The 18,592-nt window shown below is 33.3% G+C and overlaps 1 protein-coding gene across 1 annotated transcript; it reads left to right on the plus strand.

Annotated features, from left to right (window-relative positions):
- The first annotated feature begins 212 nt into the window (after nt 1–212).
- Nucleotides 213–18,504, plus strand: LOC123307133 (centrosome-associated protein 350-like). The gene is made up of 9 exons (XM_044889353.1): nt 213–1,230; nt 2,167–3,806; nt 4,206–4,301; nt 4,459–4,770; nt 6,122–6,246; nt 7,078–7,179; nt 7,292–7,645; nt 11,056–13,811; nt 17,633–18,504. The coding sequence occupies exons 1-9, from the start codon at nt 372–374 to the stop codon at nt 18,397–18,399; spliced, it is 7,011 nt and encodes a 2,336-aa protein (XP_044745288.1). The 5' UTR covers nt 213–371; the 3' UTR covers nt 18,400–18,504.
- Nucleotides 18,505–18,592: the final 88 nt, after the last annotated feature.

Below are 18,592 nucleotides of genomic sequence, written 5' to 3' on the forward strand. Positions count from 1 at the left end.
AAAGAATTGAGAAATAATAAATAAGAAAAATCTTAATGAACAATAACCAACAAAAGTTCGAAAAATTGTATTATTCCATTTCAATCACATAAAAAAAATATTCTCCAGACAACAAAAGAGTTGTTTTGTTCGGAGTTGCGAAAAGAAGAAGTAAGAAGTTCAGAAGAGAATAATTTTCTGATGTCATTAATTTTCTATGAATTCAAATAACCGCAATTTACGAACGAGATCCAAGTTTTATATCAAGCTCTTTAATTGGAAAAATTATGGATTAATCTTGAAAAAATAATATTTGATTAATTCCTTAAAAAGGCTTATTACTTCTTCTACATGTGCCAGTATATTTAAAGTTGAGCTTCAATTTTTGTACTATGGATAAAAAAATTAATCCAACCGACGTTGGAGAACGAATAAACGATACAAAAAAAGAAATAGCACAGTTGAGCGAAGAATTAGAAAGATTAATACATTCTAATGCTGGTTTAAATAACATAAATGTTGAACGTGGTACATCTGATAATATGGAACCAATGAAATGCATACAAAGTGAAATTAAGTATACAAAAACTGGAAATGAAGGCCTTTTTGAAAAGTTATCGAATATAGAGTCATCTAATAGAAAAACTAATGTTTCAGTCAAAACAAAAATTGCTCCAGAACCTAAAACCAAAACAAAATCAGATATAGCCTGCAATACGAAAAATATGACACAGGCTAAAGAAGCAACAAGGGAATTTATGCGACAACAGAGAGAAAGGAGGGAGGAACAAAGAAAAAAAATAGATTCTAAAAATAAAATTGATCTGGAATTAAAAAAGCAGAAACTGCTGGAGCTGCAACGGAAATCTCTGGCTTTGGTACAAAGAAATCTCCAGCTTAAACGTGAAAGGTCAAAATCTAGAGAAAGAAGAGATCAAATTAGAATAGATAAAAGCAATTCAGGTAGCAATTCAGGTATTCCTCCCATCAAAAAACAAAATGACTTTTTAGCCCACAAAAAACCTGATGTGCAATTAAGACAGCAAGCAAGGCTGCCAGATAAATTAGTTAAAGTCAGAAACGATTATAGTAAGACGAACACTAATAATTGTAAAAATCTGCAGATTTCAAATAAGAGTAGATCAACAACGTCCTCAAATGAAAGAAAAAATTCAGACAATTCACAAAGTGCAGAATTATCCACTAAAGATTTGGATTTAGCTGCAAGGAAAATTCAAGGATGTTATAAAGGTGAGTCTCTTAATATAAAGTTCTCAGGTGTCATTGAAATATTAGGTTACTATAGTTTAAAATTCTAGAGGATCTTAAATCTGTTGTTAATTCTTCAGAAAAATGTTTAAAATTCTGATACCTGTTCCTTTGATATACTGGAGAATTTGGATTATTTTGGCTTATATTGTCCAATACTTTGGCTCGTAGAGCAGTCTAACAACAGCTAATCTGCTTGAAAAATGGCTGCTGTAGGATAAACAAACCACAAATTTAAGAGAAAATAAAAGAGACATTTTAGCTCAGTCGGCATATTTCAATTCATCCTATATAAGTCTGCTCTTGTGATTGCTCTATCCATTGTCCTTTCCCCAACTTTGGGAGCTCATTTAAATGCTTTGTATAAGCGAAATTTAAGATTGCAGGAATCCAATGAAATTCAAAATAATCCCGAGGTTTCCTGCTTCCTCAAATTTGAAAGTATGGAAAACCAGTTAAATATAACTTGTACGAGGTAAACAATGGTTTATATGTCCTGCAACGGCTTTGAAACAGCTGATTGTGACAGATCGTTGGATTCTATACCACATTTTGGAAAGCATTCACTATCTGTCTTCAGGCAATGGTTGTGGATACTTTGTACAAAATAAGCCAAAATGATCTTGATAGGTAGCTTGTTGTTTTTCACATTGTTTTTACTCAGCTATTGGAAATAGTCCCTCAGGAACTCTGTTTAAATTCAGCGTTGATTCATTTTGCATAATTTATGGAAGCAGCTTAGTAAATTGAACTATTGAACACACATATAAATGTGTGGTCAGTAGATCACCACAAAGCAACACTTTTCTAATACATGTTATTCAAAGCTTTTGGGCATTTCATAATCCTTTGAATGTTTTGGCTAGGAATTCTATAGGTACTGATTTACTGAATCACAGATATTAAAAATTTTTTCAGAGTACCTACGTAGAAAACAATTAAAGAAAGAAAACAATGAACGGAAAGTTCACAAGGAAAAAAATCCTGTTAAAGAGTCCAAAGAGACCCAGACATCAACACATAAACAAATTGAATTTCCAACATGGCTACAACCTCCTTCCATAGATCCATACCCCTGCAATTTCATCAATACCATTAAAAAAAAATTACAATTAGTTGTCAATTCTCCAATAAGATCTAAAGATATTGGTGTTCAAAGTTCAATAATGGAAACAAAGTCCAGTATGCAAAAATCTTCTGATAATAATCGAAAATATGCAGAGGAAAATTCAAGGTTTGATGAAAAAATTGGTTACCATTCTCAAAAGGCAAACAATCTTGATGCTGATGCTCTTCAACATTTTGCTCTAATAAATTTCAGAGAGAAATTTTCACAAAATATTAAAGAACAGTTCAAAACTGATAGTGAATCTGATACATCGAAAAATATTCCTGAGATTTCTACAGAAAGTGGGGTGATATCTGATGACAAACCTATACTTGTTACTGAGTCAAATGATGAGGTTCTTCCCATCAACACCGATAAATTCAAAAATCTCACCCTGAGGAGGCCAATGAAGGAAGATATCTCTAAAAAATCATATACTTTTAATTTCTCTGAGGAGCACAGTTCGAAGAACTCTGATATGGTATCAGAGAAGATACAGACTGAAGAGTCTCATTCAAAAAAACTCTTGAGATCTCCAAGAGATTCCATCATTTCCTTCAATATTAGTAATGACAGTGAAACAATGACTTCTATTGTCAGCCAAAAGGAAAAGCAGAATTCAGAACCTACTTCTTTAGAAGAAATTAAAACTGAAAATTCAAAACGTTCTCATCCTGATGAAAAGGAGAGTTTTAGAAAAAAGTTGATTTTTACTCCAATACAATCAAATAGAAGTGATGACAAAGAGGTGCATAATACTCGAAATAACTCAAGTAAAAATAATTCACAAAAGCACAACACTAAGGTGCTACCATCTAGGACATCACTAAAAACAAATTCTGTTTCTGAAATATCTGCTGAAAAAACTTATTCTAGTCATCTATCTAGTCGTAGTTCAAAAGTTAATATCCAAGAAAGTGAATTGAAAAATTCGATGGAAAAACCTAAAAAAGAATCCAAGACCCCTAGTTTTACAGATGATGGAAAATATTCAGATAGATTATCAAATGATAATAACACAGATTCTTCAGAAGTAATTAAGACAAGCTCTATGCAGTCTTTGGTTTCAGCATCTTCATCAAAATTTTCAAATCCTAGTAACTTGGCTGTTCCGTCAGAGGTGAATTCTCTAAATCAACCAGATGTGAAAAAACAATCATTATTAAATTCCTTAGTAAGCAACAAATCGAAGACATCTAATTCTCCTTATGAAGTGAATACTAGTTTGTCAGAAGTCTCAAATTTATTGAAGATGTCAGCAATGGTGTCTGATGAACATGATGAAAATTCTAGCCTGTCTATTAATAATATTACAAACAAATCTGTACATAAACAAAAACTTCATGAATTACCTAAATCCAAAGGAACTGAAAATTCTTCTCATTCCACTGAAAACAAAGTGAATTCCCAGGTGGTAAAAGATTTCAAGAGTAGAGTAGTTCAATCTAAGGTTAGTAGTTTCAGTTACTACTTTATAATCAAGAGCCAATAAAACCCAAACGAATTTATTTATAAGTTTACAATTCAAATATCAAAATATTGGGTAAGATCATTACTCAACTTCCTAGTCAAAAATTGTTCTAAAACATGTGCTCATCATGTTATAAAATTCAGGTAATTGTATAGATGACAACTTTTATTTTTCTTCATTCATATAACCAATAGGCTTTAGGGATTTGTTAATCATATGATCCGATATCTGAGAATTTATGAACTGAAAATAAATTTCCATCGGTAAAAGATTTAGTGGATAAGTATGTATGTATGAATAATGAAACAGAAAGCATATTATGTGATATATATATGCATACCTGAAAAGTCCTATGTACCTTTTTTATTTTTTTTATAGAGCGATACCAATGAAATTCATTTAAAATTTGAAGCTGAAGTGCATTTGTTAAATGATTTCAATGAATCATTGAAACAATTCATGGCTGTTGAAAAGGTAAGAAACCAAAAATTTCTTTATGGTTATTAGGGTTTGCAGTTAGAGTTAAATAGCACTTTGGTTTATAACTCATACTGTATTGTTAGTGCCTACAATCTTCATTTAATAATTTGTCCCTTGAGCTAATATTTATTTTATATTCCATCTATTACAGGCTTTTGAGTCATTAAAAAATAAAAATGAGAGTAGCTTCCGCAACAGCTCAAAGAACTCCTCAGCACTCATTTTTTCTGAAGATAGTAAGATATCTACTGAAGTCACTAGACACATTGGATCTACAATTAATACTTCAAGAGGTTCAGATTTGGATGAATCATATATAGGAAATGATAATTTAATTAAGTCTCATTTGAAGTCCACAAATAATTTGGAACTGTCAAGCATGCAGAAGAGTACTCTTGACAATGCTAGTTTTTCATTCAATGAAAACATTCCTCATAATCTTGCTGGATTGTCCATCAAAATGGTAAGTTTCAATGCATGCTTATCATCATAAGAGTTCAAATTAGTATCGATGTTTTCTTTCACAAGCAGTTAATTTCATATTTTTGATCATTTAGTTATACAGGGTGTTACCAAATAAGTGCGAGAGCTTTTAGGGTGTTAATTCTTGCAGAAAATTGAGGAGGGTCTTTCATGTGAACTAAAGCTCTAAAATATTGTTGTTGAGCTGGACAGTTGAGAGAATGGCATTTTGTGGGCAAAATGAAGGCTGCCTATGAATATTTTTTCAATTTTGTTGTATTTTTTAAAGGGATGAAACGTGCTACCTCTATTCCATTTTTTACTAGAACTTTCATATCAAACCAAATTTTTTAATTTGAAAATGTGTTGAAAAAAACGATTCACTGCAAATCTTTTTCAACTGTATTTTGTCCATGTAAAAAATATAATGCAACATTGTGCATGAACAGATCTTCTATAAATGGAATGTATAGATCATGTAACTTTTCAAGGAGAGGCCTAAGGTCTTTAGTTCACAAAGAAGACCCTCTTTAATTTTCGCCAAGGAATCACCCCCTTAAAACTTTCCCACTTATTTGATTTGGTAACACCTTGTATACATTTTTTAGAAGTCGATCAAATAGTCTTCTAGTTAGAAAAGAAAAATAATCTAATATCCTGCTTGTTATTATTGTTGTACTATCTAGACATAATTTTATTTTCACTGATTGATGGTGTGATGTCACTTGTTCAATGTACATTCTATTCTATTTCTGATCTTGACTGACTGTCAATTTGACTTGAATGGTCACAAGACTCTCTTATTTGGTTTTGTTTATAAAATGGAAATTGAAAGAAAAACAAATGAGGGGAAGTAAAGACTTGGTTCTCAATTATTATACCTGCACCCAAAGATTAGAGTAGAAAGATAGGAAACGCCCTCATATCTCTAGTACTAAAAACCTACTACATTTTGGCCAGTAAAAATACATTTGACAATGAGATAGCGATGAAAAATATTTTTGAAATCTCACATCAGTTCATATGTTTCTGCAAATGGCCCTCGAATTAATATTTTAACCAGTCTTAGGGTTTTAGAAATACATTTGAAACACAGATGGTGCTCACATCACTTTAATCTGTTCGTTTCCCATCTTTCTACTCTACTCTATAATCTTGTTTGCAGTGATAACATCCTTCATAGTTTGTATTCTTTTTTCAATTCATTAGTCATTAGTTTAACTGAAAAAATCAAAGAATAATAATATCCATGATATTTTCAGATTTTTTTAATGAATATAGTGATGAATTTTCATTTGTTGAATCAGAAAAAATTCCAAATCCAAGAATAATAATAACAGTGATATTTTCAGTTTGAACAGTTCATTAAAGATGAGGATATACGTATAGAAAACTTGAAAACTATTATAAAAATAAGAGAGCAAGCTCTTCTGGATAGAACTAAAGGGGAGTTAGCATGGCTGGAAATTCAAAGAAAGTAAGTACCTCCTAAGATGACTTGATTTATTTTACATTAGAACTTAGCTTTAGCTACGGCTAGCTGTCCTTCACTGTTTATGTTTGATTTTGATAATTCTGGCTTATCAGCTGATTGCTGCCTAAAAATGAATACCATAAGAAGTGTTTTACAGAAAAAAAAACTATAATGGTCTATGATGCATATTAAAACAAGATTAAAAGTAGATCTATCCTTGAAGGATCAGGTAGATTTAATATACTGGCTTCGACCCAGAGGATTTACAAACGCCAGAACCACAGCGCAATGAAATCTTGAAAATTCTTTTTAGAACTCCAAAAATCTTTTTTCTAACTTGACATATTTTAAAACTAACTTTCCGTCACTAGACAATTTAGAAATAATTTGCAAGGAACGCTTGTATAGACGTTTTTGGTACTTTTAACTCGAATTCATAGCCATCCTATTCAATTTAAAAAAAAATATTCATGCTCACTATTTTTCATATTCGCTACGCTCGTTTCGCAGAAATACGCTTATTACGAAAAATAATGTTTTCCTGCAACTGGTTGCACAAACAACTATTCCGTTTCTCGATGTAAACAAACAAAACAAAAATACACTAAAGAAATTTCGAGGATTTCGTGAAGGATGAACTCTCAAATTTCAAAAACTTGAAAAATGCTAAATCGATTCTGAACAAAATCAAAGGTCTTCGTCAAGTAGTTGTAGTAGTTGTTAACAAGTAGTACTTGTCAACAAGTACCTTATACTACATTCGACATTTTTTCATTCATTTTATTTCAAGTGGTAATATTTTCCCCTATGGTCATTGAAGCATTCTATTTTCAGACACTTAAAAGAAACAGGAAAGCTCCATGAAGCTTCACTTGTTAAGAAGAAACAGCGTGGCATATTGCTTAAGCATCAACAAGAGCGGAGGGAAATGCAAAGGTAATGAAAAAAAGGTTGTTGAAAATATGTCGAGTACTTTTCTATTTATGTGTGGATAAATTATAGACACAAACACAACATCAAACTACAATAATTCTCCTGATCTTTTCAGGCTTAAACAACTTCAAAAAATACAGTCAAATGAAAGGAAGACAATTTTGAAAGAGCAGAAGAACTTAATTAAAGCCAAGTTGACATCGGAAAAGCTTATGGCGGAAATGAAAATGCAGACGCCCAGGAAACAGAGACCCAGTGGACCCATGAAAGTTTTGAAGACCAGTGAATCACATTCTGAAACATCTCTGTCTAGAATTGCATCGGAAGCTGACGAAATCTATAGCATTACATCGAGAAGCCGTTCGATCAAATTGTCAGAAGTTGATTCAAGCAGGGAATTCGTCTTCAAGCAGGAAGAAACGGGTATTAAAAAGATTGGTGCTAATGAAGACATCGATCGGATGAAGAAGTGAGTAAATTCTTGATAGTTCATTTTGTGAGGGAATTTATTGAACTTTAAGTGATCAGAAATGAAAGTCAAGGGAAAATTTTACAATAATGTTATTATGTAGGTAATTTTTTATGTGTGAAGATTGTAATTTTGTTTTGTTTTGTCTGCATTATTTTCTTTTTTGCCAAATGCTTTATATGGGAAGGTTCAATCAACTCTATTGCTAATACATACATAGTAGCGGAGATATATAGGGTGTTTTAAGCAAATTGGCCACTAGAAGTATCTAGGGAACCAAATGAACTTCTTTCTGAAAATTTGTGGACCATAATGAATGGCTGGGATCTATTCAACTTAAATATTCTCGTCTTGATGGTACTTCCTGTTATACTGGAAGTTGAGCGTACCTTTGTTATTTCAAATGGACACCTTATATTTTATCACATTTTGGGTTTCTCCAAAAAAATTATCTACGGTTCATTTTAAATCAAACCTCAAGGTTCTGGTAAAATAAATTCATTTGTCCCAAATTTGAGGTGCGAGCGAAGTTGTTGCTGCATATGTCGGATGGTACAAGGTTGCAGGCGAGTGTGGTGGTGGGATTAGAAATTGATGTTGGGGTTCCACAGGGATCCATTTTGGACCTTTCCTGTTCGTTATCTATAGTAATGATATCGGCAATGGATTGAAGTCACATGTGACACTTTTCTTAGAAGATCAACTGACATGGCAATTTTATTGTGACAAGCTGGTCGCCTAATTACTCTCTATGTTACCTTTTTTGTGGTTTGAGATTTGTGCCTGGTCAGTTTATATCGTGCACAGGTAGCATATAGGTTAAGGTGCGATATTTGCCTGTAAGGCGGAGGAGTTTTCATTCATATATTGCTTATAAATAACTGATCAGGGCCCTGATGGGGGTAACATCTGTTTTCTGCCTTTACCATTGACAGAGTACCACAGTTTTAGAGTCCCATGTCCATCGGTGTTAGCAGATAATTTTTCTTGAATGATTAAATTCTTTTAATTTCTACTGTCAATAAAATCAAATGGGTAATCTTCTGATTCTTCATTTAATCAAACTAGAATACTTTTAACTAGTTTAAGTTTTGCACAAAGCATTCTCTGCAACATTCTGACGCATTTCGAAGTAGATCAGTTTGTGATAGATTGATTGACTGCCCAGCCATAACAGCTGATCTAAAATCAATAGAACATTGAAGAAAAGTAGCACATCTTATTTTATATTTTCGTGGAAGATGCTGCCAACTGCTGAGAAAACCTATGCCAACCAGATTTTCTCTTACGATAGAAAAATCACATACTGTCGCTGTCAATTCCGAGAACCATTCATCAGAAGTCCTTCTTCTTTCGCACTGGAAAATTGTACACATCTGCGTATCCAGCTTGGAATTATTAACCTTCTGCTGTACCAAAACTTGGTGGCATAGATCTTCCCATTCCGCGGGTGGTTCTACTTCTTCGCTATTCCTACAAAATGTATGTCTTGAAGAAATGATTCTATATATTTCCGGTTACAAACAATTATCAAAATATTGCTTCACTTTCGTTGCTGAATTCGAAGATGTACTGGCGTAGGTGCTCTCATGATAACAATTTGGAATTATTTTCTAGTTTTATCCAATTACGAAAAGATCGTTCCAACGAAAAATCAAGTTGTATTCTAACAGAACACAACAATGTCTCATAATGCTAATCAACAGTATTGCCATCTAGTGCAGATACTAAAAATATTAAAGAAAAAATAGATCAAGTATAAAATAATGAGAGTTGTTATAAAATAGACATCTCATCAAGAAATATTATTCGACATCTTGCATACACGTTTGTTTTCGCTCGAGTCATGTCAGAGAAGAAAAATTGGCGTACTCGTTCTAATCTTAGATATCCTGTTGGACCATTTCCAAGCGCTTCCCCGATACAAGTAAACTTCCTATTTGAAGAAAACAAATCTCGTCTTTCTTTCCGTCCGAAATTAAAGAAAAATCTAGAATTGTTAATGTTAAGTGCACGAACTAGGTTGTGTACCTCTTCAGAACGTTGAGAGAATGTTGGTGGTTTTTTAGCAAGTACGCAAAATTTAATTACATTTCTTAATTTTTTTTTAAATTTACGAATAATCTATTGAATGAAAGAATCTATAGTCCATATTGCACAATTGAAGATCTTGATTCAACTCACCAAAATCCATTGGTCCGCCTGAAATTTTCATCACTTAATCAATCATTATCTTCAACATATAAGGTTTTCACTGTTTTTCGTTTGAAATTTGTTTTTGTTGCATAATTCAAGGAATCGACCTATCATATGTGAAATTATGGGGTTTTATTCGTCAAAACAAAGATATTTTTTGTACTAGTGAATGAAATAAATAATTCCCATAGACATTATTAGTCTATGATATTTCCACATAAGTCGCTCATTTTCAACTTTAGGAAGAAAGGTCATACGAGCTTTGTTGTTGAGAATGTTGTAACGAATCGAACTGCATGATCAAATATAGGGTGTTCCTCTTAAAAAGACATCATTTTATGAAATATTTTTGTTTGTTTTCAGCAGCGAGAAGTCTATTGAAAATGCTACTAGTTTTCTCATTCAACCGAATTCGTAGCATCAATAATAACGGTAATGGTGCCGACTTAATTTGGAACATCCTGTATAAATATATATAGAGACCCAAACCATTTTTTGATAAGTAATCACTTCTTAAACTTTTTCGCATCTGTTCGTTTACACATGATGGTATAATAATTCAGTAATCATTCTGCTGAGCTAGCACAAATAGAGAATAGTCCTTCTAACGAAAATGATGAATTTTTTATGAAATATCTTTGAAACGTCACATTTTGAAATAGCCATTTCAACCGTTTCCAAAAAAAATTACTTTAAGCACACAAAAATGGGTATTTAAAATTTAAAGCGTTTCATTTCAATTGCACAAGTTGGCAACATCGACTAAAATATGCCTTGATAACAAATACATTATCTTGATGAGATAGACAAAGATGGCTGTCTATGAAGTCTGCGACGAAAGAGGAAGGTCGTAGAATTTTATGGGATTTTTATGGCCGGTTACAGTTGAGGCTCGCCAGTAAGTGCGCGCCTGTAAAGCAACAGCTGTTATTTTATAAACAAGCTGATCGGACATTGTTCTGTTTATTTTCTAGTAGCCGCTGTTGCCAACTCGTAAACTTCAAACCAAGCGATTTAAATTTTAAAACCCCTTACTTGAAGAATGATTTTGAATAGTTTCCGCGGTGCATTTGAAAAAATCATGAATGAAACTCATAATTATTCAGTTTGAATTTGCATATGCAGTGATAACCCAAATTGAGGGGAATTCCCCATTATAAATAAATGGCATTAAATGCATTCACTGTATGATTATTTTCTTGAATTATTTTCAGGGCTCTTTTGGTTCGTCAATCATCTTTGATGAAAAGGCGGAAGGCGGTGGAGGATCTATTGAAAAGGCATCAGATGCTCCTTGAGGAAGAGAAAAAAATTAAAGAGTTAGAAATGGCAGCGAATGCAATAATTATGCAATTGCCATCTCAGTCTTCCTCCACCAGGGAACCGAAAATCAAGAGTCATCTGAAAGAAGCTCATCAAAAAATATTACCTCTAGCTGATAGTAAATCCTCAGATGAAACAAGTCAGACAGATTCTCTACATAATACAGAGAAAAATTCTTATCAAAAGAAGGACGAAGAAAGTGAAATATCGACCAAGACGAATTTATCACTAACAGAATATAGTTTTAATACTTTTTATGAGAATGCCAAATCAACCATCAATAAAATTAAAAACAAGAAGGATGCCATTGAGAGTTTGAGTAGCGATCTCCTAAAAAGGAGTTCAGTAGAATACTCCGAAGATTTTGAATCAGAAAAACAACTTATCGAAACTGAATCGAATGAGAACAATATATCATCAATCAGTGAGTTGATTGAAGATTTTACTCAAATTGAACATGGTATTTCAATGTTCAGCAAACAGTTTGATGAAACAACTTCAGATAATACTAATTCGCATAGGTTGAGTGAATTTTCTAAACCTCTTTCATCTCCCAATTTGAAGAACACGCAGTTTGTTGCGTCTCAGCCCATAGACAAGTCGAGTATAACTTCTGAAAATTTAAAATTCGAGGAAATTGTTAGCAAAGAAGATATTCAAACAGAAAATGAGCTGAGCAGTTGTCACAAAGGGGAGGACAAATCTTCTCCCCATATTATACAAACCTCAAGTGCAGTAAGTGATACTTTAGGATTCAGCGGACAAGAAGAAAAAGTCATTACTTCTGAGCAGATTCCTGGTGCCGAAATCACTGAAGAAGCATCAATAATTGAAGAAACTCCATCAGAATTGTCAAAATATAGTGAGCAGAGTATCCAGGAATATCCAGATGAAGCTTCTAAGTCCACTTCAAAAGAATTGTTACCTTTTAAAGGACTTATCCATTCTGAGTCAATTTCTTCTGAAAAAGAATCATTGATATCTACATTAGAAAAAGTGCCAGAAACCGAAATAATTCTGTCGATGCGGACAACTGGCTCGTCAAAAGAAAATCTCTCTTCAGATATTTCGATTCCAATCCAATCAAAACATTCCAAGACGCTTATTGCGAATCAAAAGCATACAGGACCACTAACAGAACAATCACAAAGTGATAAAAATCAGACCTCCGATATTTTTTCAGTTACAAACAAATCTCAGCATTCCGAGTTGCAAATTGTAGATGAAGTGCAAACTAAATCTGATTCTTTGGAAACTAATAAATTTGTTTCATCATCAGCTGAAATTATATATTCCAGTCCCAATGAAAAAATTGATGGGGACCATATTCTTGGTGATATTCTCACTGATATGATTCCTTCAGGAACAAAAGAATCCAAGGATGATGGTCATTCTGAGTTGGACAAAAATGAAAGCATTCCAAATAGAGATGGTGGAGGTTTTCTTGAAAGTATGCCGGTAGAATCTGAGTCGCAGTCTATTTCTATTCATCTAAATTCATCCGAAAATGACACATTATCTACGCCAGTAAAAAGAGAAGATTTCGAAGACAAAAATCAATGTTCAATTAAGGAGGAAGATTTGTCCCAAAGTATTTCAGCAAAGTTTGATAAACATCCCAAGAGAGAAAATCTGGAATCTATATCAAAAGAAAAAATTTTAGATTCGCCTATGGTCGAAGAAAACCAAAATGCAATGGTCACCTCTTCACAAACAGAAGAAACATATAAAGATATACCATCCATTGAAACCAATACTGAGTTATATATTTCCGAAATAAAAACAGATGATACAACAACCAAAGATATTTCAGAAATAAAAGACTTGGAGTTAAATTTGGAGAATGAAGATATTGTATTAGAATATGATGAATCTAGCGACCAACAGAAAAGCAGTGAAACTGTTGAAACATCCATCTTGAATGAAAATTCCAAGCACAGTCAAAAAAAAACCAGCAGTTTTCCGGAAGAAAATTTGGAGCATGCATTTGATGAAAATAGCGTGAAAATATTATCAGAAGGAACTGAAAGTAGGAAGGATGAAATCGGCAGTGAAGAAATGTCACTTAATAGAATCATTGTTGACGGAGTTGAAGATGAAATTTCATCAATCGAAGTTAAGAGTGTACCAGGAGCTGTGGGGAAAGACACAGTGCAAAATGAAAAAGACGAGATAATGGATGAAACACACATGGGAGAATCAGCCAACGACGAAAGTTCTTCGGATAGTTATACAGACGATTTTGAGGATGACAAAGACGATATTTCTATTCCTTCCATTCAAGGTAACGCTGTGGAGTCGGCATCAAATTCAAGTGTCAAAATCGAAGAAGACAAAAAAGTTTCTGAAATTGATGATGTGCTCATGGTAAAAATAGATTTAACAATGGATCCATCTAATAAGGAGGCCAAGATAGTTGTGATAAATGAAAATTCGAACATTTTATCTAAGCCCAACACACAACAGATAATAGAGAAATCGGAGCATGATGAAGATAAATCGAAATCACCAATACAACAGAGGGTATCTCAAATTTTAGCCAATACAGTTGGTTCACAGAAAAGTCCTAGAGATAAAAACACTCGTTACCAAGATTATTATGTTACTACATATGAGGATATCACGCCTGTTAATTCTCCAGAATCAGGTGAGTTCTTTCATTACCCAAATTAATGAATATCTAGTGTACAGGGTGTCAGAAAATGACCCTTACATGCAAAATAGTATTTACAGAAAAAATTGTCCAACAAAAGTTGATCTGGATAAATCAGTCTAAAAAAAAACTTTATTTAATTCTAGTATAAGAAATATGTAGGTAATATTGAATATATTAATTATTTATTATTTTTATCTTTTGATCAATTTTTTCGTCCTTATTGAGAAGAGTATTGCAAGTATGATTAACTCATTTGTATACAAGGTGATATCAAATTTGTGGATTTTAAAGGGGGTTGAGTTGCACTGCGACCTTGAGATATATTGTTCTCGTCACTACGTCATGTACAGGGTGGACAAAATTCGTTGTCTACTGAGGGGATCTCGAGAACTATTGCAGCTAGAAGAAAACGGATGACACATTCTCGAGCTCTTTTTTCATGACTAATCCAAATCTGAAAACAGAATCGGCCTATCATTTTTAGATTTCGGGTTATAAACAAAAATCGAGATTTTGACGATTCCGAAAAGTTCTCATAACTTTTTTGTCTTTGAAGTTACAGATCTGAAACTTGAACCTTCTTAGACACTGTCATACGTAGAATCTACTGATAAAAGATTTTTTTCCATTTCAAAAATAACAAATTTGATAAAAGTTTGCATTTAAAAAAATGAAAGTTCACCTAATGATTCGAAATGAAAAAAGGAGGTGCGGTTTTTACCATTCTTTGTTTCTCCGAAAATGAAAATGTGTCATCCGTTTTCTTCTAGCTGATATAGTTCTCGAGATCCTCTCAGTAGACAACGAATTTTTCCCACCCTGTACAACTCGCCCTCCAATTTTAGAGCTCTAATGAATTCAAAATCTGGTATGGCTTCAAGGAGTTTATCTCCTTGCTCCCCACAGAATCTGCACTTTCCTGTTTCTGCTAGACCAATTCTTGTGAGATGCTTCCTGAGGCTAAAATATTCTGTAGGCAATCCAGTAAGGAGATGTACCTAGTATATTCTTGCTTCGAATACGTCTTAGACCTCGAAGTCTTGAAATTCTAAAGGAACTTTTTGGAATGGTCCAGCCAGAGTGTTTCTCTTTTGGCTTTTTCCTCCTCCTGCAAGCCTGCAACTCCTTGTTGGTATGTTTCCCTATAATCACATGGTTACAGACCAATTATAGGAGTTTTTGCTCAATTCCTGGCAAATGTGTTTGCCTCTTTATTTCCTTCGATTCCAGAGTGTCCGGAAACCCATACTAAACAGACCTTGTTATTCTTGCCTATTACGTTGAGTTGTCTTCGGCACTCCCATATCGTCGAATGGATGACTCGATAGATTTGGTTAGACTGGTAAGAGAGGCGGAGGCTCTCTGATTCTTAATTCTCTCACTACCTGTACCTTCCCTAGATATTCTTAAAAATGGCCTCATGCGCTAATCTATCTATAACAAGATGAACAGGTGTGAGATCTGTAATGATCTCCAGTGCCTTTGTTGGGCACGCCCTCATAGCTCCAGTGATGCAATACAAAGTTACCTTTTTTTTACATGGGACACTCTATATTTCTTTCGGCATTTGTGTAGAGTTAAAAAAATTCAAATATATATGTGAGTTTCATGTTTCATTGTTTGTTTAGGATTTATTGATAATTTTCAGGAATATCTAACTTTGAGCTCCTTATATGAAGACAACGTTTTCGAAAGCTGGAAAGCAGTCTTGTCAAATTTAAAAAAATCAGTTATATTTTTGAATTCGTCTTTTTGAGCTATACTCCAATGTCGCATAAAATGTAGGGTATAAAAAGGTTACTTGGTATTGCCAGCCTGTATACAAATGATTGTATATTTGTAGATTGAATTATTGATGACCGATTTACCCAGAACAACTGAGATTCGACAATTTTTTCTGTAATTTTTATAGATTCGCATATATGGTACCTAATTCAATAATGTGATGACTATTTGGTCGCTTGAAATCATTTGATTGATTCGATTTCCGAAGTCACATCTAAATTAAAATAAGTATTTCAAAACTACCATATAGTATTTTGCTCACCAGTGGCGGCGTGTGACTCGATGCTTTGGTGTGGCTCAACCTTAAAATTTACAAGGCCTTTAATTAATTCACGCGGCTATAATGATGAGTCTTTTTTTATTAGGTCCATAAAGAAGCACCAAAAATCTTAAATACTTTCTATGTACAAATGTCTTGTAAACCTAACAAATTTGATCCTAATTTATCAGATGAGTGCTTCTGTGGATGCAGTTTAAGGCCAGATTTTTCACATTTTGATGCCTCATTGATTCGAAATAACAAACAGAGAAAAACATACGAACCATTTTTAGTAACACGGTATATTTTTCTGTTAGGTGTGCTCGCCTGTTTCGGAAGACGAATTTTCTCCCCTCAAAATTACTCATTTCACTTTATTTATTTTGCTCCACTTCTCTACTTTGATGTGCTCTACTCCAGTCAACTCTACTCTATTCTACTTTATTTCACTTTACTCCAATCTAATGTCCTCTCCTCTCCTGTACTTTACCCTCCACTTTACTATCAACAACTTTACTATCCTCCTACACCCGAATCTAATTTACTCTCATGTACTTCAATTTCTTTTGTAGTCTAAAGCCTTCCTTGAAGAGTCCCCTTGCCTATAATCCATTGATTATTACGTGACATTTCACGTGAAAATAGGTTTGGGCAAAATAACAGACAGAAACTCTAAATTTATTTATTAGTACACAGGGTGTTCCAAGAAGTATCCTGAGAATTAAATGAGATTTTTGAATGAAAATTTGTGGATCATAATGTTCAGGATCTCAATCAACTAAAATATTCACGCCTCGGTAGTACTCAAGGTGAGCCAAGTTTGGTTATTTTAAAATGGGACATCCCAAATTTGATAACATTTTGGATTCTCGACAAAATTTTAATCGCGGTTCATTTGAACTTCCTCTACCCAAAGATCAAGGTTCTTGAAATATTAATTCATTCATCTCAAATTCGACGTAAATATCTATTCTATTGACAAAAATTGCAGCAGTGTTGAAAATTGTACTTCAATTTCAGAGAATACTCTCTAGATTCAATGTTGAAGATAATGTTTCTCAGGGTAATTCAAAATTTACTCTAACTAGAAGAGGTAGTTTAAACACGAAAAAGTTAATTTTTTCAACATTAATAGACCAGTAGACGAGACGCAGTAATATTTAAGTCCTGTTCAACACCCTCTATCTAAATCTGAAGATTTTTCGAAAAATTATAACAATTGATTCAAGACTATCTTTACGTCCTTTTGAGACAAATTAATTTATATATCTAGAATCTTGAGGTTTGAGTGGGTGGGAGTTCAAATAAAACGTAGTTGAAATTTTGTGGTGAATTCAAAATGCAATAAAATATAGGGTGTCCCATTTGAAATAATAAAGTTTGGTTCAACATCTGGTATAGCGCATATAGTCGCAAATATTTTAGTTGAATAGATTCTCGGCAATTCATTATGATCCAGGAATTTTAAGAAAAAAATCTCATTCCAAATTCTAGTGGACACTTCGCGTGACAGATTAGAATAGTTATTTCTTATTTCCAATAGTTTCATTACAATTTTTGGGGGTAGTTAATTAAGTTTTGCTCTAAGCTCCTTGCCAGTGCCACGAAATTTTTTTTTTAGTTTAAAATGGTCATTGATTTTTAGTGGTGATTCTCAAAGTACCCCGTTGCACCTCTATGCATAAAATTTGCATCCTTATCTCACGACCTCGTCTCTGAAAAATTTTACTATCGTCATGCTTCATTTATAGATATTGTTCATTTCCAGTATCACCAGTCAAGTCAAACCAGTTGGCTTCTATTAACACATTCAATAATGAAGCAGAGGAATTGCTGAAAAAACAACTCGCCATCGAATTGGAAATAAAACAATTAGAACAACAACAAAAAGGACAGATTCCATTTGTGTACATCAGAGAAATTCCTAACAAACCTCCGCCACCTTATACGCCACCTTCTGCTCAAAGTAATGCTATTACCATATTACCAAGTACAGCCGATGACATGAAAGAAATATGCAGATATTCTGCCAAAGTTTTGTATAATGCTTACTTGTCCAATAATCTACATGCAGTTACATTTTCGGAGACGGACTTCAGAACAATAAACAAGACGAAGAGCTCCAAGGAGTGTTGTCTTTTTGTCTTTGATTTATGTAGGGAAATTGCTGAAAATCACTATAAACGTTTCCAAACTAAGAAGGTGCCAGCGTGGATGAAACTTCCAGAAGAAGCTCGTTTAATTCTAGGAAAACCTTATAACTATCATCAATTGGAAAATCATATACACACCAAAGTGAAGGAATTACTAGGGTTTGAGAAGATAAATATCAAGGAAAATTCGATCATACGATGGAGTAAGAAGAAAAAGGATCACGTTGATGAGATTCTGGTATTAGAGTCCCAAGCAGAGGAACAAGAATGGCTCAACTATGATAATGATGAGTTAATGGTTAAAAATGAAGTTACAGATGCTATTTTCGACATTTTATTGAGTGAAACAATTGGAATTTATAAAAATATATTTTCTTCATGAGAATATGTCTAGTACTATTATTATAGAATTGCCTAAGGGCCCTGTTGAATAGTTATAATCAGTATTAAGTGTTTTGTAATTTTTTTAATAAAAGTTGGAAAATTATACCCTTGTTCAATATAATTTTTTATGGATATTATGGAACCAAAATGAAATTTGCATAAATAGTTTACGCAAGATAACTCATTCCTTC

The sequence above is a fragment of the Coccinella septempunctata genome, chromosome 1 (genome assembly GCF_907165205.1).
Source record: "Coccinella septempunctata chromosome 1, icCocSept1.1, whole genome shotgun sequence".
Lineage (NCBI taxonomy): Eukaryota > Metazoa > Arthropoda > Insecta > Coleoptera > Coccinellidae > Coccinella > Coccinella septempunctata.

What these genes read in the sequence shown, in the direction of transcription:
- LOC123307133 (XM_044889353.1), top strand. Translation starts at nt 372, where the DNA reads ATGGATAAAAAAATTAATCCAACCGACGTTGGAGAACGAATAAACGAT. An exon ending in TGGCTGGAAATTCAAAGAAA is followed by an intron (nt 6,247 to 7,077) that starts GTAAGTACCTCC and finishes TTCTATTTTCAG; the next exon opens with ACACTTAAAAGAAACAGGAA. An exon ending in GAGCGGAGGGAAATGCAAAG is followed by an intron (nt 7,180 to 7,291) that starts GTAATGAAAAAA and finishes TGATCTTTTCAG; the next exon opens with GCTTAAACAACTTCAAAAAA.